Consider the following 17,258-nt stretch of genomic DNA (forward strand, 5'->3'; position numbering starts at 1 on the left):
CGAGATATATCTGAAACTATGATTGGACGGCGACAGTTAGCCGAGAGGGGCAGCCATGACGGTCTGAGGCGGTGGTGGGGGGTGGGGGGGGGGGGGGGGGCACACAGTCAAAACAAACACTCAGTAAGTCTCAGTACAGTAAGATGATGAAGAAAAAAGAGGGGAAATGAGTGGAAAGAAACAACTAAGTCTCGTTTTTTTTTGGGGGGGGGGGGATGCTACTGTGCTTTCCTATTGGAAGGTGTGACGAGCTAAGTGTGTGTGTGTGTGTGTGTGTGTGTGTGTGTGTGTGTGTATCTGCACGACTGGGGGGGTTGGAGAAGAGAGGGATGTAAGCTTATACAAAGGAGGGAAAAAAAATACACAAACATTTTTTTTCCCCTCAAAAATGTCCGTGTAACTTAAAAACATCCACGATAAAAAGTTATTTTTTTTCCTTTTTTTTTTTTAATATATTATCTTCTTTGTCTTTCAGTCCGCTGAAGATCTCCGCTCTCTCCGGTGGCCGTTTCCACGGTGGGAAGAGGAGCTTTCCTGTAAGTGCAACTCACGACTTTTTTTGTTGTTTTTTTGTTTGCTTTTGTCTCATAAAAGTCTCCCGCTTCGACGAAGCCCGAGGAGCGTCTTTTTTTTCTTTCTCGGATTTAATTTTTCTCCTCGATGCCTTGCTGGAAGCCTTCGCCGCGCTCCGACACGTTTGCGCTCGAGACCGAGTCCTTAACGGCGTCTCACGGTCCTCGGAGGCTTGCCCTCCCTGCCGCGCCGCCTCCCGAGTCCTAGTCAGTCATGGAGGAGCTCCTGTAGACAGTTGGGGGACTTGAAGACCTCGGGGACCTCGCTGTCCAGCTTGCAGATGACTTTGTAGATGGCCTTCTTCCAGGACGGGTCGGCGTCCTTCCCCGCCACGATGGCGTTGAAGAACTCGCGGAGGGTCACCTGGGCAACCTCGAGGAATCGATCGGGAACCTGAGGGACGGGAGGGAAACGGGGAAAAGGGGTTAGGGTCAAGGTGTTGCCGATTGGCCCGACTCCGGTCAAACACGCTTTGGTTGAATATTCATCCGTGGAACAGAGTATACCTGATTGAATATTGTCGCTACCTTCCATAGCCGTACCACCGATACCTCAGCTCGGGTCTTTTTTTTTTACAATTTTCTTGACGAGCCATTTTTGATTCTGCTTAACGATTCAGCTCTTTATCGAAAAAAGGACAAAGGGGTCGATTAGCATCAACTTTGTTTCACTAACAAGTTCTCAGAGGTCTTACAACGCCCAATCGACGAGGGGATTATTTGCAAACTTGGCGAAAGTTTGCATATAGCTCGTGGAACAGAGTATACCTGATTGAATATTGTCGCTACCTTCCATAGCCGTACCACCGATACCTCAGCTGGGGTCTTTTTTTTTTTTTTACAATTTCCTTGACGAGCCATTTTTGATTCTGCTTAACGATTCAGCTCTTTATCGAAAAAAGGACAAAGGGGTGGATTAGCATCCACTTTGTTTCGCTAATAAGTTCTCAGAGGTCTTAAGACGCCCAATCGACAAGGGGATTATTTGCAAACTTGGCGAAAGACTCCAAGGAACTGAAAGACTGCGAACCAATTCTCCACAAGAAAACGTTTCCACTTCCCGTCCTTTCCTCTCGTAACTGGTTCTTACTTTCTTTCCGACCCCGTGCACCTTAAATGTTTGTGTTTCGGTTTACAACGGCAGAAATGCTGAAAGAGATGTAGTGAGCATGTGTGGCCACTAGTGGCTGCTGTCGGTTCTCTTGAAAATGTCGCGTAAGCAGGGCCTCTATTGTTCTAATCTGCCCCCCCAAAAATCTACATCTTATCCAGAAAGTTCTCTGAAGAATTCATCAAAATGACTATTTTGGTAAATGATTCAAAGTCGCTTTTCAGACTTTCGCTTTTGTCTTTGACCTTGTAGGAAGAAACTGCTTGCTTAATAAAAAAAAAAATTTAAAAAGAGGTTGAGCTCATCTTTTCTAATGAGCGTCGCCACGAAACACCAGGAAGTCTTCGAATTCAACGGGAGTAGACGGAACGAAGGCGAACAATTAGACAAACATCGCTTTGGCCTTGTACTTGTGTCAAGAGAGAGAGAGAGAGCGAGAGAGAGAGAGAGAGAGAGAGAGAGAGAGAGAGAGAGAGAGAGACGCTTGAGTAGAAAGTTTGTTTGTGGCCCGGCCGATGACTGGAAATGATCTGGAGTGAAGTCTGCGGCTGTTTCAGGTGCTTTGCTATTCCTGTGCACTTCCTTTAAATGTACTTCCCTTTTTCTTTAGCGGTCCACAGCTGTGTGTGTGTGTGTGTGTGTGTGGTGCATGATGACAGATGACACACGCAGTCCTTGACAATGGCAGGTGAACAGTTGTCTGTGATCCGTGTGTGTGTGTGTGTGTGAGAGAGAGAGAGAGACTGCGTGTGTGTGTGTGTGTGTGTGTGAGTTTAAACAAGAACGAAGGGTTTGCTGGGATCCAATTGTCCTCTCCGGCATAAATATACTGTCATCACAAGGCTTTTGTGTGTTTATGTGCGTTTTAATGCTGTGTGTGTTTGTAGCAGTGTTTGACACCAGAACAATGGCAGACACACACACACATTTTTCATTCTTCTTTTTTTTTTTTTCCTGCCCCTTCTCCCGGGGGCAAGATCATACAAAGACACTAAACAACCTGACTGGGATTCTCCCTCCCTCCAGTCTCTCTCTTTTTCTTGCAAGCAGATGCGCAGACACACACACACACACACACACACACACACACACACACACACACACACACACACACACACACACACACACACACACACACACACACACACACACACACACACACACACACACACACACACACACACACACAATGCTGACTCTTCCAGACAGGGTACATCCACCTAAACACCCCAACAAACACACACACACACACACACACACGTAGAGGACAGCCGAGTGCCGTCTGGGTGTCACCCCGTCACGCGTGGCAGGACATGCCAAGGTTAGCCGCCACCACAACGGATGAATTACCTCACACACACACACACAGCCGAAACGATTCCCCGGACTCTCGTATACTCCGTCTACTCTAACCTACCCTCTCTCTCTTTTTAGCTAGCCCCCTGAGACCACAGTTATTTCAATGAGGCCCTCTGTCACTGTCTTTGTATAGACACTACTGTACACACACACACACACACACACACACACACACACACACACACACACACACACACACACACACACACACACACACACACACACACACACACACACACACACACACACACACACACACACACACACACACACACACACACAAGTTTGAACCGCTGTTTCCAGTACCGCTCCAAAGTTTGGACCTCATGAAAACAAAGCGGACGGTGTCTTGAGGGTTCTTGGAGAATGGCCCGACTCGCCCTCACAAGGTCACCTGCTGCCCTACAGTCCTGGAGGATCTTCCTCGCCCTCTGAGCACGGCCTGCCCTACCCAGTTAACCCATTCAGGCCCTACCCGATGCACGTTAGGGCGTGTTCATATTCCCCTGTTTGAAAAAAACGTTGCATTTGGGCGACATTGGCATTGAAGTCCTCGTACCAACAAGTAGCTAAAGGTTCGTAATCATACCGGTACTCCGTATTGGCAAGGTGCGAAAGGTTAGTTCTCGTATCGGTACTCTGCATCGGCATCAGCAAGTCGCGAAAGGTTAGTACTCATATTGGTACTTGGTATTGGCAAGTAGCTCAAGGTTTGTACTCATATCAGTACTCTGTATCGGTATCAGCAAGTTGGTAAAGGTTAGTACTTGTATCGGTATCGGCAACAGCATCTGCAGCATCTGCTAAAGGTTGGTACTCATATTGGTGCTTGGTATCGGCATCAGCAAGTAGGTAAAGGTTAGTACTCATATTGGTACTTGGTGTCGGCATCAGCAAGTAGGTAAAGGTTAGTACTCGTGTCGGTACTCGGTATCGGCATCAGCAAGTAGGTGAAGGTTAGTACTCGTATCGGTCCTGGGCATTGGCAAGTAGCTAAAGGTTAGTACTCTGTATCAGCATCGGCAAGTAGCTAGAGGTACTTGTACTTGTACTTTTAAAAAAAGTGATATCTTTGCGTCTCTACTTGTGAATATTGGATCGTTTGAAGACGTTCTTGATGTTTTCTTGTTGTTCACTCGATACTCGATGCTGAAACCGGCTCATTAAGAAAACAATGATCATGACTATTCAAGATGTTTGTAGAATCTTACCTCAGTGGAAATCTAGATATAGAATTTCAAACAAAAGGGCTTCAAGACATTTTTGTTTTTGCCAGGTTTTTTTTTTTTTTCCAAGGAAACAAGACGGGGGGGTGGGGGGGTCAAGGCGCTGTTTAATGGCCGCTCTGCCGGCGCCCGCTGGGACAAATAAAAGTTGAAACCGGAGCTTGATCTTGAAGATGAATGTGCCTTTGAGGCGTCCCTCCCCCCCCCACTTTCATCTCCCCGGTCCTTCAGATTCGCTCTAATCTTAAACACAAAAAAATGAAACAAATGCCTCTCCGTTTCACAAGAGCGCCTCCTTTTTTGCGAAAAATCCTCCTCCTCGTCCTCGCGATCCCGTCGAGAAGTGCGCCCTTGCCCTCGCCCTCCGAAACCCGCTGAACTCCGATTGTCGTCGCCATCGATCGTCCCGAAATGCAAACGAGCTGTGAAACTGGAACCCGAAGCAGGACGGGGAGGAACCAGTCACCTTGGCTTAAGAGGGGGAGGGGGGGTCCTGGTCCAGGTATGGTTGGGGGGGGGGGGCGGGGCGTTCGGCGTGATGATGGCGTGTTCCTACAATGTGTCGGGGACGACGGCGGAACCTCAAAGTGCTGAAAGGGGCCGAACGGGAAGGACGGCGCTGACAGCGAGGTCGTGGGGGGGGGGGGGGGGGGGGCGGAAAGTAACCGAGCCGGGAGATTGTGTGTCCGGTCGGGTGTCGGCTCAATCGGCCAAGCACACACACACACACACACACACACACACACACACACACACACACACACACACACACACACACACACACACACACACACACACACACACACACACACACACACACACACACGGGTCCAGATGCCCAGATTTGCCAGGCCGTCGTAAATCAGTCCAATAAAGAGATCTAAATTAGGCCATCATCAATACAGATGGGCCTGTTTTTTTTTTTTTCCTTCTTCTTCTTCTTCTCTGCGCACACGTGTGTTTGTGTCTGATTTTACTCCTGGCGAGGATCTCGAAACGGTATCGAGTTGCCAGGAGGGCGAGCGAGCGAGAGAGAGAGAGAGAGGGGGAATGAGGAAAGTAAGATAAAGAGGAAGAAAGACACTTGGTTCCCAGTAAACATAATTCGCATGATTGCTCCGGTTTGGTGGGTAAATATTGGATGAAGGGGAGGCTCAATTACTCTCTATGTACTCCTGTGTGTGTGTGTGTGTGTGTGTGTGTGTGTGTGTGTGTGTGTGTGTGTGTGCGCACACACACCCACACGGAGAAGGACAAGAGCCTGTAAATCTCTAAATCGCCGCCCAACAAAGAGGCCTACTGGGACGCCCTCCCTCCTGGTTTTTTTTTCTTTTTCTTCCATACCTCCTTCCTCCCCTCCCCCCTCCTCTCATCCTCTCTCTATCTCTCCATCCTCCTCCTCGCAAATGTCGTTTTATGCGGAATCACAAGCGTAATGAGCGTTTAAAATCCCAGCGTCCCGAACAAAGTCGCCACTTCAAGACGTCAGAAGGGAAAAGTCGTCGGCGGGAAACATTAAAAAAAAAAAAAAAAAAAAAAATGTTTTTGTCGGGAACCGTTCAAACGGGTCACGGTTGATTCGTTGGACTCCAGAAAGAATATTGGTTGAATTAGTCAAACTTGCGGTGTGTAGGGACACTTCAGTGGTGTTGACCACTAGGGGGCGTCTCCATTGATATACCGAGGTATATTGAAACACTGACGCTTCCATTTTTGGGGGGTTTGTCGTAAAAAACCAACACAATTTTAATCAAAGAACCGTGGCGACGCAAGAAGTCTTTAAGCGTTCAAGTATTCTCGAAATTTCCCAAAGCTGTCACCTTTGCGTTAAGCGGTTATTGTTTATTTCGGTTTATTTATGCGCAAAGGATTGTCGAGGTAGAACACATTCTACGTGTTCTAGCTCTATGCTGACAGACTAGTTATTCCTCAATTCATTTTCAAGTTTGCATTTTTTTTCTGTAAACTATTTCGTGTTGATACACTTAAAGCCGGTTAAATAATATTTTACAGAATTGCTTTAGTTAATAGTTGATAGTAAAAAAAAATTAGCATTTGAAATGCTTTGATGTTTTGCTTTGTAGTAACATGTTGGCAGAATTGCACAAATTATCGAAATGCAAATATGTTCCGAAAGGGACTTTGGCCTATGTTGCCTTTTATTTATTTATTTTTAATGTTTTTTCTATGTTTTACATCAGGAAATGGTTTTGTAACAAAAGAATCGCGATAAAATAGTTTTATTTGTATTCATAAGAAGACTTGATATATACAAAAAAGAGTTTGCGCCCTCATTCCCCTCCAAACGTTCTTTCCCTTCCCCCCCTCCTTTCAGTCTGCCCTTCATTTTGACGAGTCATCATTATATTTCCCTCCCGCCACATAAGCCCCGCCTCCCCGCTGCTTCTTCTTCTTCTTCTCCTCCTCTTCGCGCCGACGTCTGTGTTTGCCTGTCCTCGTCTGACTCCAGCCGCTCACCTTTCCATATGCCCGCCGTTCCTCCTCATCCTCACACACACACACACACACACACACACACACACACACACACACACACACACACACACACACACACACACACACACACACACACACACACACACACACACACACACACACACACACACACACACACACACACACACACACACACACACACACAGGCTCTTAAGAAATCACTGTACAAACACCATATGTCTGATTCTCAAACAGAACGAGCGCCGTTCCTCCTGGCGACGCCGTTTATTCTCGTGTGCTTACACGTGCAGGTTTATTCCCAACGAAGTCCTCCCCGCGTTAGCGTTTTTTTTTTTTTTCCCCGATAATTGATTATTTTTCACCTTGCCGCACGAAACGCCTGGGGATTTCCTAATTTTCCCTCCTCGAGGTCCCAGTTTTGCCGCTGGTCAGCAGAGTGTTTCTCCATCACAGAGACAATACTGGAACTCTTTCATGTTGCAGCTCCTTATGTGGACTGAGCAAATGGTGTGTGTGTGTGTGTGTGTGTGTGTGTGTGTGTGTGTGTGTGTGTGTGTGTGTGTGTGTGTGTGTGTGTGTGTGTGTGTGTGTGTGTGTGTGTGTGTGTGTGTGTGTGTGTGTGTGTGTGTGTGTGTGTGTGTGTGTGTGTGTGTGTGTGTGTGTGTGTGTGTGTGTGTGTGTGTGTGTGCGTGTGTGTCCCGAGTGGACATATCATCCCTGTGCCAACACACAAGCATCTGCTTCCTTTTTCCTTCTCCCCTCTCCTGCTTTTACTGCTATCAGACCTGGCTTTAGTCACACAAGCCCTGGCAGGGACACACACACACACACACACACACACACACACACACACACACACACACACACACACACACACACACACACACACACACACACACACACACACACACACACCCGCGCGCACTCGCTTCTAATCGATGCTTAATTCGAATGCTGACATTTGCAGCTTTTCTTGTGGAAAAAAAAGGCACGGCTGTAGCAAAACATCCCCGGAATCCTTTTAAAAAAAACCAACAAAAAAAACATTTTGTTGCTTCATCGTCTGACGTTAATGTTTTTTTTCTTGCCGGCATGATTATTGTACGTCTTTGTTTCTGGTTTGTTCCTCCTTAAGATGTTGTTTTGTTTTTTAAACGTGATGATGCTCTACAAAAAAAAAACACGACTTTTTGAAAACACCGCGTCAGTCTCTGTGGAAATGGGCGATAACGTAGTTTAAAAAAAGAAAAAAAAGTTCTCCCGTTGTTTCCAAAAAAAGTTGCATGGGGGGGGAGGAGGATGCAACTTTTTGAAAACACTCAGGTGAATGGAGGAAACCGCAAATTCTTGCCAATGCTCCGACCGTATAAATGGAGGTAAACGCATCTTTTGGAAAAACGACCCGACGCATCTCCTATGTAAACTGAGAAAACGCATCTTTTCGAAAATGCACCATCTCCGCACGGGGGGGGGGCAACTTTTCTGAAACACGGCTACTGGTCTTGCTACAGCCGGAATAACTAGTACAGGGGTCGGCAACCCGCGGCTCTTTGAGCCTCCGTCCCACCGCAGTTCATCCCGGGGGGACGTAAGGAGGCAAGGCGCCACCCAGAGCGCGGTCCCGCTACAAAGAGTGGTAAAATGTAGGGTCGTGAACGACGCAGCGACGTAACATCATCCCGCAACAATAATGGCATGAAGAACGTAGAATCGCGGCTGCAGGTCATGACAGCGGCTCAACTGGTGTCTGAAGCCGGGAGCTTCCTGTACCTTTCACAGTAAAACTGCTGCGCTGCGGAGCGCCGACAGTTCCAGGAGGTTCATTGCAGACTTGTTGAGAGTGACGGAACATTCTAGTGAATTACACAACAACTACAGGACGTTAAAGCCACAACACTCACACTCATGGTTCTAACAATCCCAGATCTTCCATTTTAATAATGTGTAGCAATAAAGGAGCTGAGAGCTGCAATGCATTATGGGAGTTTCTGTTTGTCGTGTTTTAAATGTAATTATTGGGGGTTATGTTAGGTTTGTAGTGTTGGTAATGTAGTGTTGCTTAGTTCATGTAGTTTAGTTTATTAGTCGTAAGTTGTCGACCAGCAGTGAAGAAGGTTTTGTGTGTCGTGTCCTCCTGGCATGGTCTTCCTGTGGGACTGTCAAAATAAAACGTCTGCGGCTCTCTGGGTGTTGAGTTCAGTGGGAAACGGGACCAAATGGCTCTTTGAGCATTAAAGGTTGCCGACTCTTGAACTAGTAGTTCTGCACATGCTCAGTAGAGCCAATAAGAAGAGCATCATGACTCCCACTCCATATTCCTTTGGGTACTTTTATTGTGACAGACACCGTCTTAACAATCCAACTTGGCCGTCTGTCCACGAGAATGTCCCTGTCCTCCCATAGCGTCTTCACCTCTGCTAGCCCACGCCGCCGCTTGACGCCCGACAAGCGCTCCCCGTCCCCGTCTCAACGGTAATCGCCACCTCGAAGCGGCGGCGGCGGGGGGAGGGGGGGTTGTCTCGTTTTTTCTTTCTCTTTCTCGAGGTACGAGGCTGGAGGTTCCTCCAGGACATCTGCAATACGTTTCCTTTCTCTCGTGTCAAGCGGCCCGCTGATCTCACCGTCAGCAGGGACGGCCACAATGAGCCCGTCTTTGTCCGCCCGCCGCCGCCATGTGACCCCCCCCGAGAGGAAGGGTCTGCGTCCTGAGATTGCGTCTGTCCTCGCTATCGCCAATGCCGTGGGACTGCGCGACGCGTGCTACGCTTCCTTACATCTGTGTGTGTGTGTGTGTGTGTGTGTGTGTGAGAGTGTGTGTGTGTGTGTCACCCATAGAGGACAATGGTCATCTGACCGCGAGGCCGCAGACCACTAGTATCACATGATAGAGGCTGAAGGCCACGTCTTTGTTACCGAGCCTATTGTTAAAGCTAAGGAGACAGCTGGAGCAGGGGAAAGGGAATCACTGCAGCTCACACATACACACACACACACACACACACACACACACACACACACACACACACACACACACACACACACACACACACACACACACACACACACACACACACACACACACACACACACACACACACACACACACACAAGCCCCCTCGTGACTCCAATCAGGCTCAGTGACAAAGATGATGCCTTCTTCTTCGCAACTGGAATACTAAGACACACACACACACACACATACACTCACACACACACACACACACACACACACGCCGATAGCTATAATTATAGTGACAGAAGCTGGCAGGTGGCATTGTCTGGACCACGGCGCTCGTCGCTGTCGAGCGCAAGAAAAGACACGGCGGAGAAGACTCCAGTCACTCGCCGTCGACACGCTTTGTCTTCCCCGCGTGGCGTGTAATAATAAGTACTTTACGTCTAAATCGGGGGGGGGGGGATAACTTTTTTTTAATGCGTTCATCTGTGTAAATCCAGATAATAGTTCCGAGTGTGTTTGGGAAGGCGGGTTTTGCTTGATCGCGAGGCCTGTTATTTCTCCTGTTATTTGTCTTTTATCCCGTTTCCATGGAGACGGGGTTGGAGTGTTTTCAAAAAGATGCATTTTCCACGTAGACTAAGTTAAAGCGTTTTCAAGACGCAACTTTTTTCCCCTTTTTTTGTTCAGAGAGACAAAGTTGGAGCGTTTTTGAAAAGTTGTCTTTTGTCCCGTTTCCATGGAGACGGGGTTGGAGTGTTTTCAAAAAGATGCATTTTCCACGTAGACTAAGTTAAAGCGTTTTCACGACCCAACTTTTTTCCCCTTTTTTGGTCCAGAGAGACAAAGTTGGAGCGTTTTTGAAAAGTTGTCTTTTGTCCCGTTTCCATGGAGACGGGGTTGGAGTGTTTTCTAAAAGTTGTGTTTTCTCCGGTTTCTATGTAGATGGATTTAAAGCATTGTAGCATTGTCAAAAAGTTCCCCCCCCCCCATTTCCACGGATATGGGGTTGGATCGTTTTCACAAATGTGCATTTTCCTGGTTTAGATGGAGTTGAGGCATTTTCAAAAAGTAAAAACAAATATACAATATAAACTGTAATTTCTTCATTTTTTTTTTTTACAATATCACGCACAAACAAATTCTGTAAATTTGTGACTACAAGTGCCCGTTTATTCCCCGTCTGAAACAACATGCCTTTGTGGGATGAGTATGTGAGAACGATCCACATCTCGTTTAAACAAACAAACCGGCTTCATCGTCCACAAATCACGTTTCATTTAGCGTCTTTTAGGTTTCTGATCGAAAACGTTCTGCTTGTTGCCGGAACTCAAAGCTTCTTGATGAACATTCGTCGTTATGTTGTGCAGATTTTGAGATCTATGGTTTATTTATTTATTTTTCATTCTTTTAAATTTGCAAAAATATTTAACTTAAATTTTTTTTTATGACACAAGCTATATAGTTTGATTCATTACGACCCAACATTTTGTCACAATTTTATTTATTTACTCATTATTTTACTTTATTAAAAGAAAATATTTTAATCTTTTAATTTTTACTTTTTTAGATGTTTAATTTTTTTTAATAATTTTTACTTTAATTTCTAAGTTTAACTTTTTAAAATTTATTTATTTATTTATTTACACAATATATACACAAGATATATAGTTTGATTTGTTCCTTCACGATCATCAAAGACATCACAGGTTTCCTTGGTTCCCTCAAGACGCCAGTCGTCTACGGAGATTTACGTCCTTTCTTTTTTTTGTTTTTTTCGGAAGGAAGAAACATGATATAGTTGGCGGCAAATCCTCCTGGATGATTTATCCACGACAATGAAAGCTGTATATCCATAATAAGACAAAGAGGGAGGCGGAGAAGGGGGGAAGAAGAAAGGAGGACAGGTGTCGTCTTTGAAATCCACCTCCTGATCCGTCGCCGTGCCTTCTGGGTAGGTTAGGATAAGAATAGACAGGGACAATGGGGAAGCGGGCGGGCTGGACTTGTGGGTCTGCGTTGATTCGAACTTTCGAGGAAGATAGAGGGAGGGGGAGGGAGGACGAGAATCGATTGGTTTTGACAGGAAGCGGAAAAGATGAAAGGATGACAAAGAGGGTCGAGAGCGGCGGGGAGTCGAGCCTTTCATGAAGTGCGCGGCTTATGAAACCGGATAGTCCTGAAATGTGAGTGTGTGCGACCACTCTGTGGCCTCCAGGTGTGTGTGTGTGTTTGTGTGTGTGTGTTCAAAGTCAAAGGGCAGATTTGGGTAGCAGCCACACCCACAATTCAGGGGAGGGAATCTCTGCTCAACACAAGCAAGGGTGGGTGTGTGTGTGTGTGTGTGTGTGTGTGTGTGTGTGTGTGTGTGTGTGTGTGTGTGTGTGTGTGTGTGTGTGTGTGTGTGTGTGTGTGTGTGTGTGTGTGTGTGTGTGTGTGTGTGTGTGTGTGTGTGTGTGTGTGTGTGTGTGTGTGTGGCGCAGCTGTGCCGTTGTACGGTGCTGACAGAGCCAGCGAGGATCCTTGAACTGGAAAGATGAGAACGTCCTCCATAAAAATGTCTCATTGTCCCTCCACGCACGCACGCACACACACACACACACTAAATATTGCATCTTCATCACGACACAACAGAAAAGTTTTGCAGCGTTCTGGGGGGGGGTCTGTTCACATGACGGCGCAACTTTTTAGAAACGCTTTGACTCTTTCTTCATGAAACTTTGTGGAAAGGCTCCGTCGAGCCTGCGGTAAAACGCAACTTTTAAAAATCCGCTCGACACTGTCACCATGGAAATGGGGAAATCGCAACCTTTTGAAAACGCAGATGCTCTGTCTTCATGGGAATGGTGGTGGGGGGGCATGCAACTTTTTGGAAATGCTTAGACTCAGTTTCCTTGAAAAGGCAACTTTTTTGAAACACTTCCGACTTAGTTTCCTTGAAAAGGCAACTTTTTGGAAACCCCTTGCGACTCAGTTTCCTTGAAAATGCGACTTTTTGGAAACCCTTCGACTCAGTTTCCTTGAAAAGGCAACTATTTAGAAACTCTTCCGACTTAGTTTCCTTGAAAATGCAACTTTTTGGAAATGCTTCCGACTCAGTTTGCTTGAAAATGCAACTTTTTGGAAACTTTTCCGACTCAGTTTCCTTAAACGCAACTTTTTGGAAATGCAGCAACTGTCTTCATGGGAAGGGGGGGGGGGGGGGATTTCAAAATTGCTCTAAATTTGTCTCAAGGGGGGATACAAATGCTGAAACAGCTTTTCAAAAACAATCGAAATTAAAGGATTTTTAAATGGAAAAAAGCTTAAAAATGGTGGGGGGAAAAAATGCATGAAACTTTTGAAAGAAAGCCTAAATAGTTAAAATGGATAAAATGTTCAAACCAAACTTAAATAAGCTTGTCGGGGCATCTTTGTAAAGGTTAACAACGTGTTTTTCGGCTCCGGTGAAATTAGATTGTGGTGGAAAGTGACCAACGGTTGGAGACCTCTGACCTCCATCTTCGAAACGAGACAAAGTCGACGACTGACCTCCGACGTTGAGATCGCGCAACAAAATAAAAGTACACGCAAAAGTTTTCCACGTGTGTGTATGTGTATGTGTGTGTGTGTGTGTTGGCGTAAATAGCTCCCAGTAATGATAGCAGCTTCATTAATTGCCTCCTCCACCCGCCTCTCCCAGCCCTCATTCTTTTCAACTTTCCTTTCTTGTTTACCTCTCTCGCTCTCTCTCTCTCTCTCTCTCCCTCTCTCCTTACCACCACCTCTCGCCTCCTTCCCCACCAAAACTCCCCGCTAATTGCGGCCCACGAACTAATGAGGAGGGCAGAGGAAGGAAGGAGGCTGGAGAAGAAGGGAAAGGAATTGGGGGAATAGTCTCATCTTCAAAAAAAAAAAAAAAAAAAGGAGAGAGTGGGAAAACAAAAAGACAGAGAGAGAGATTTTCTTTGCCAGGACACTCAGGGAAAGGTGTCAGCTTCTACCTTCTGCCAAGGGAGGGAAAGGATTTCTCTTTCTCTTTCCCAAGAACAGATTGACGAGTCGTTGGTTAAGTCTGCCAGCAGCATTGGGCATGGCACAGCTAACTAGCCTGATAGTGTGTGTGTGTGTGTGTGTGTGTGTGTTTGTTTGTTTGTGAGAAAGTTACTGTGAGGTACACCTGTGCTTTGGTGGCTCCCACAACTTTCGCAAACTTTACCCCGAAACGACACAAACGCGGAAAACCATGTAAGCACGCCGCGCCACTAGTGGGTGCTGTTGGTTTGTTTTTGCGACGAAACATTTTCAAAAAGTTGCCCCCCCCCCCCCCCCAATTGTCAAAGTAACTCTCTCCCCCCTCTTTCCATGGAGAGTTGGGGGCATTTTCAAAAAGTTGCATTGTCCCCCTGGTTTCCACAGATATGGGGTTGGAATGTTTTTAAAAAGTTGCGTTTTCCCCGTTTGAACAGAGATTATGTTGGAGCTTTTTCAAAATGGTGCCTTGTTAACCCCCCCCCCCCCCCTTTTTTAAAGCTCTTTTTGTTTAAGTCCTGTAAAATGTTTGTATTCCTTTTATAGCAGTAAATATATAAAGATACTTTTCCAGCCAAACATGGTTTTTTTTTTTTATTGGTGCCAATTTTTGACACATCGGCTTTTTTTCCGCGATGGTGTCAACCAGGAGTGTCAAAATCAATTCAGTTCAGCCCAACTGACCTTTGGCTAAGTTAAGCTCCGCCCTCCCCTTAGTTACCGCTAACTCAGACAGTTGCTGCATGTTTACGTGTTGGGAGTTGAATGATATTGGTTTGTTTGCGTTCGGGGGGGGGGGCTTAGCCAAACGGTCAATCTCATCTTGGCCTGTAGATTTAAAGTCATCGTTTACGCAGATGATGAAAATGTCTATATTGTTTTGCAAAAACTTCTCCTGTCGCTGTCACATGTTTGCTTTGACACGAACGCGGCTGGCGGCCTCTTTTGTCTGAAAAGATCAAAGGGTCAACAAAGGCCATGCAAGTTGGGGGAAAAATGTCAAATAAAACGGATTTTATTTTTGCAAATTTCTTCAGATTAGTGGACAAAACGCAACCCCGAGATATCGTTTGACCCTGTTTGAACTCCGAGGTTAGTTTGACGGAAACAGTTCAGAAATGAAGATTCATCCTTTTTTTTTTTTCTTTCTTTTTTTTCTTTTCTTCTGTTTAAACGTTCGCTCACACGGACGCCCTCTACCAAGTCAGCTGTTCGGAAGCGCAACAGTCACCTCACGATTCTGCTGAGGTGTGGATGTCGCAGTGTGTGTGTTTGTGTGTGTGTGTGTGTGTGTGTGTGTGTGTGTGTGTGTGTGTGTGTTCGATGAGGCGAAAGAGGACGCCGCTCGAGGCGCGGGTGTCCTTGTCAAAGCGATTTGCAGAAGTCACATTCTCTCCCTCTTTTTTTTTTTTTTAACCTCTCCCAATATTGGTCTAAAGGGACTGGAGGGCCCCCCCCCTGAAACTCAGCAGCATTTAGACGACTATTAGTGCTCTGTTTTTTTTTTGTTTTTTTTAAAGGACATCAAAGCCTTGAATGCATAAAGCGTCAGATCTGCGCACGCACGCGCGCGCGCGCACACACACACACACACGCGTGTATCATATTTGTCTTTGCATACTTTGCATAAGAAGAGTCAGGTAGCTTTCCACAGGTGTGTATGTAAAAAAAAAAAAAAAAAAAAAAAAATGATAAAAGCGGGTGCTCACAGGAAACGGACACACGCATGCAAATAATTGTGTGTTTATTTTGTCCGGCGCTCAAGCGGAGTTATTTTTAGGGATCAGGAAGGGTTCATGGAGGAGGTTTAAAAAAAAAAAAAAAAAAAAAGGAGGTCGTCGAGGAGAAGAAGAGCTGGAAATGGAAATGAAGAAAGTATCCTGTAACTGAGAGCAGGTGAAACGATACGCTGGTTTAGCAATTTGCAAAATTTGCATGGTGGCGTTACGATGCAGCGATTGTTTGTAAATAACCTATTTGCCTATATTTTGTTTGCAATTTTTAAAACATTTTTTAATTGAGGTTAAAAACAGTGAAATAAAGGCAAACAGCTTGAATAGAGGGAATTGCTAAAAAAGGATAAAACATTCATAACTACTCAAATAATACATTTAGAAAATGCAGAAAAATTAACAAAATTTATTAAAATTGAAAAAAGGGAAAAAAAGGAGAAAAAAGATTTAAAAAATAAATAAAAGGGAAAAAAGAGGAAAATGGCCATAAATATGAACAAATTTAAATAGAAGAAATTGCTAATAAAGAAGAGAAGGGGAAAAAAGAATAAAAGGGAAAAAAGGGGACAATGGCCAAAAATACGAAAAAATTCAAATAGAAGAAATTGGTAATAAAGAAGAAAAGGAGAAAAAAGAATAAAAAAAATAAAAGGGGAAAAAAGAGGAAAATATGAAAAAATATAAATAGAAGAAATTGGTAATAAAGAACAAAAGGAAAAAAAGGGAAAAAGAAAAGTTGGAAAGCAGAAAACAGATAAAGAGTTAAATAGCCGAAGCAGGAAAAATTTCCAAAAAAGGTTACAAAAGCTAAAAATAAAATAAATCTAATGAATGCAAGCAACATTTATATTTATACAGCAATTAAAAAAATAAAAGTTTACGTTTTGCTGGTCAAGACAACTTTTACTTTGTCGTTTTCCTTCGCGACGCCACTTCGGGACTCGGCTTTTCGCAAACAACCGCGACTCGTCAAATCGGTGAAAGCGCCATTTTCATCAACTCGGCTCTGAACGAGTGAGCCGGAGCGACGGTGGCGAAGGTACGCTGAGATTTTCTCTCTTCCTTCACCTCCCTCTCCTCCTTTCATCCCGCCGCCCTGAGGGAACATTACTGGCTGGGGACTCTCTCTCTCTCTCTCTCTCTCTCCTTCTCTTCTCCTTCCTCCCCCTCTCCTCTCCTCTCCTACCTCTGTCAAACTCAGAGGCGTGAAACTGGAACCGCGGCCGATTCAGCAAGTCTCCCGACGTGTGCGCGCGCGCACACACACACACACACACACACACACACACACACACACACACACACACACACACACACACACACACACACAGAAGTCTTCTCCTTTTGCCAAATTTAGCATCATCAGAGTTCCACCTTGGTTTGTCCCCCATCACCTCCCTCCCCCACCACACACACCTCCTCCATCTTTCCTCCCCCCCCTCCCCTCCTCCCCCTCTTCTTGCTGTACATGTCCTCTATCGATATGTTCCCTCCGTCACCTCCTTTCCTATTTCGACCCCGTTCCTGGTTTTGTTTTCGATCCTCGTGTGATCCTTCACATTGTCCCACAGCGACGCCCTCTAGACCGGGGGGGGGGGGGGGGCAAAACTGACCCTCAAGAGGCTCCAATCCGGCCAAAGCACCACAATCCGTGCTATCAAATGCACCTCGGGGTGTAGAAATACCCACAATGCAACAGTTTTAAGGCTATTTACAGCAGTGGAATTAGTTTCATCTTGAGATTGTTTTCAAAAATATGCTGCTAAACAGCTCGGAAAACCTTCAAAGCTTAAAATGTAACTCTTTACAGTG

General features: G+C 45.6%; 1 protein-coding gene across 1 annotated transcript in view; it reads right to left on the reverse strand.

Moving 5' to 3' along the window:
- Positions 1–356: 356 nt before the first annotated feature.
- The window catches only part of LOC308147463 (prospero homeobox protein 1-like), a gene marked incomplete at its 5' end in the record, with an annotated part of 31,454 nt that continues 14,552 nt past the window's right edge, over positions 357–17,258 (reverse strand). The window contains 1 exon segment of the mRNA XM_080519602.1: positions 357–966. Coding sequence (XP_080375728.1) covers positions 781–966 — 186 coding nt within the window. The 3' untranslated portion in view covers positions 357–780.

The sequence above is a fragment of the Blennius ocellaris genome (assembly GCF_963422515.1).
Source record: "Blennius ocellaris genome assembly, chromosome: 24".
NCBI classification, from domain to species: domain Eukaryota; kingdom Metazoa; phylum Chordata; class Actinopteri; order Blenniiformes; family Blenniidae; genus Blennius; species Blennius ocellaris.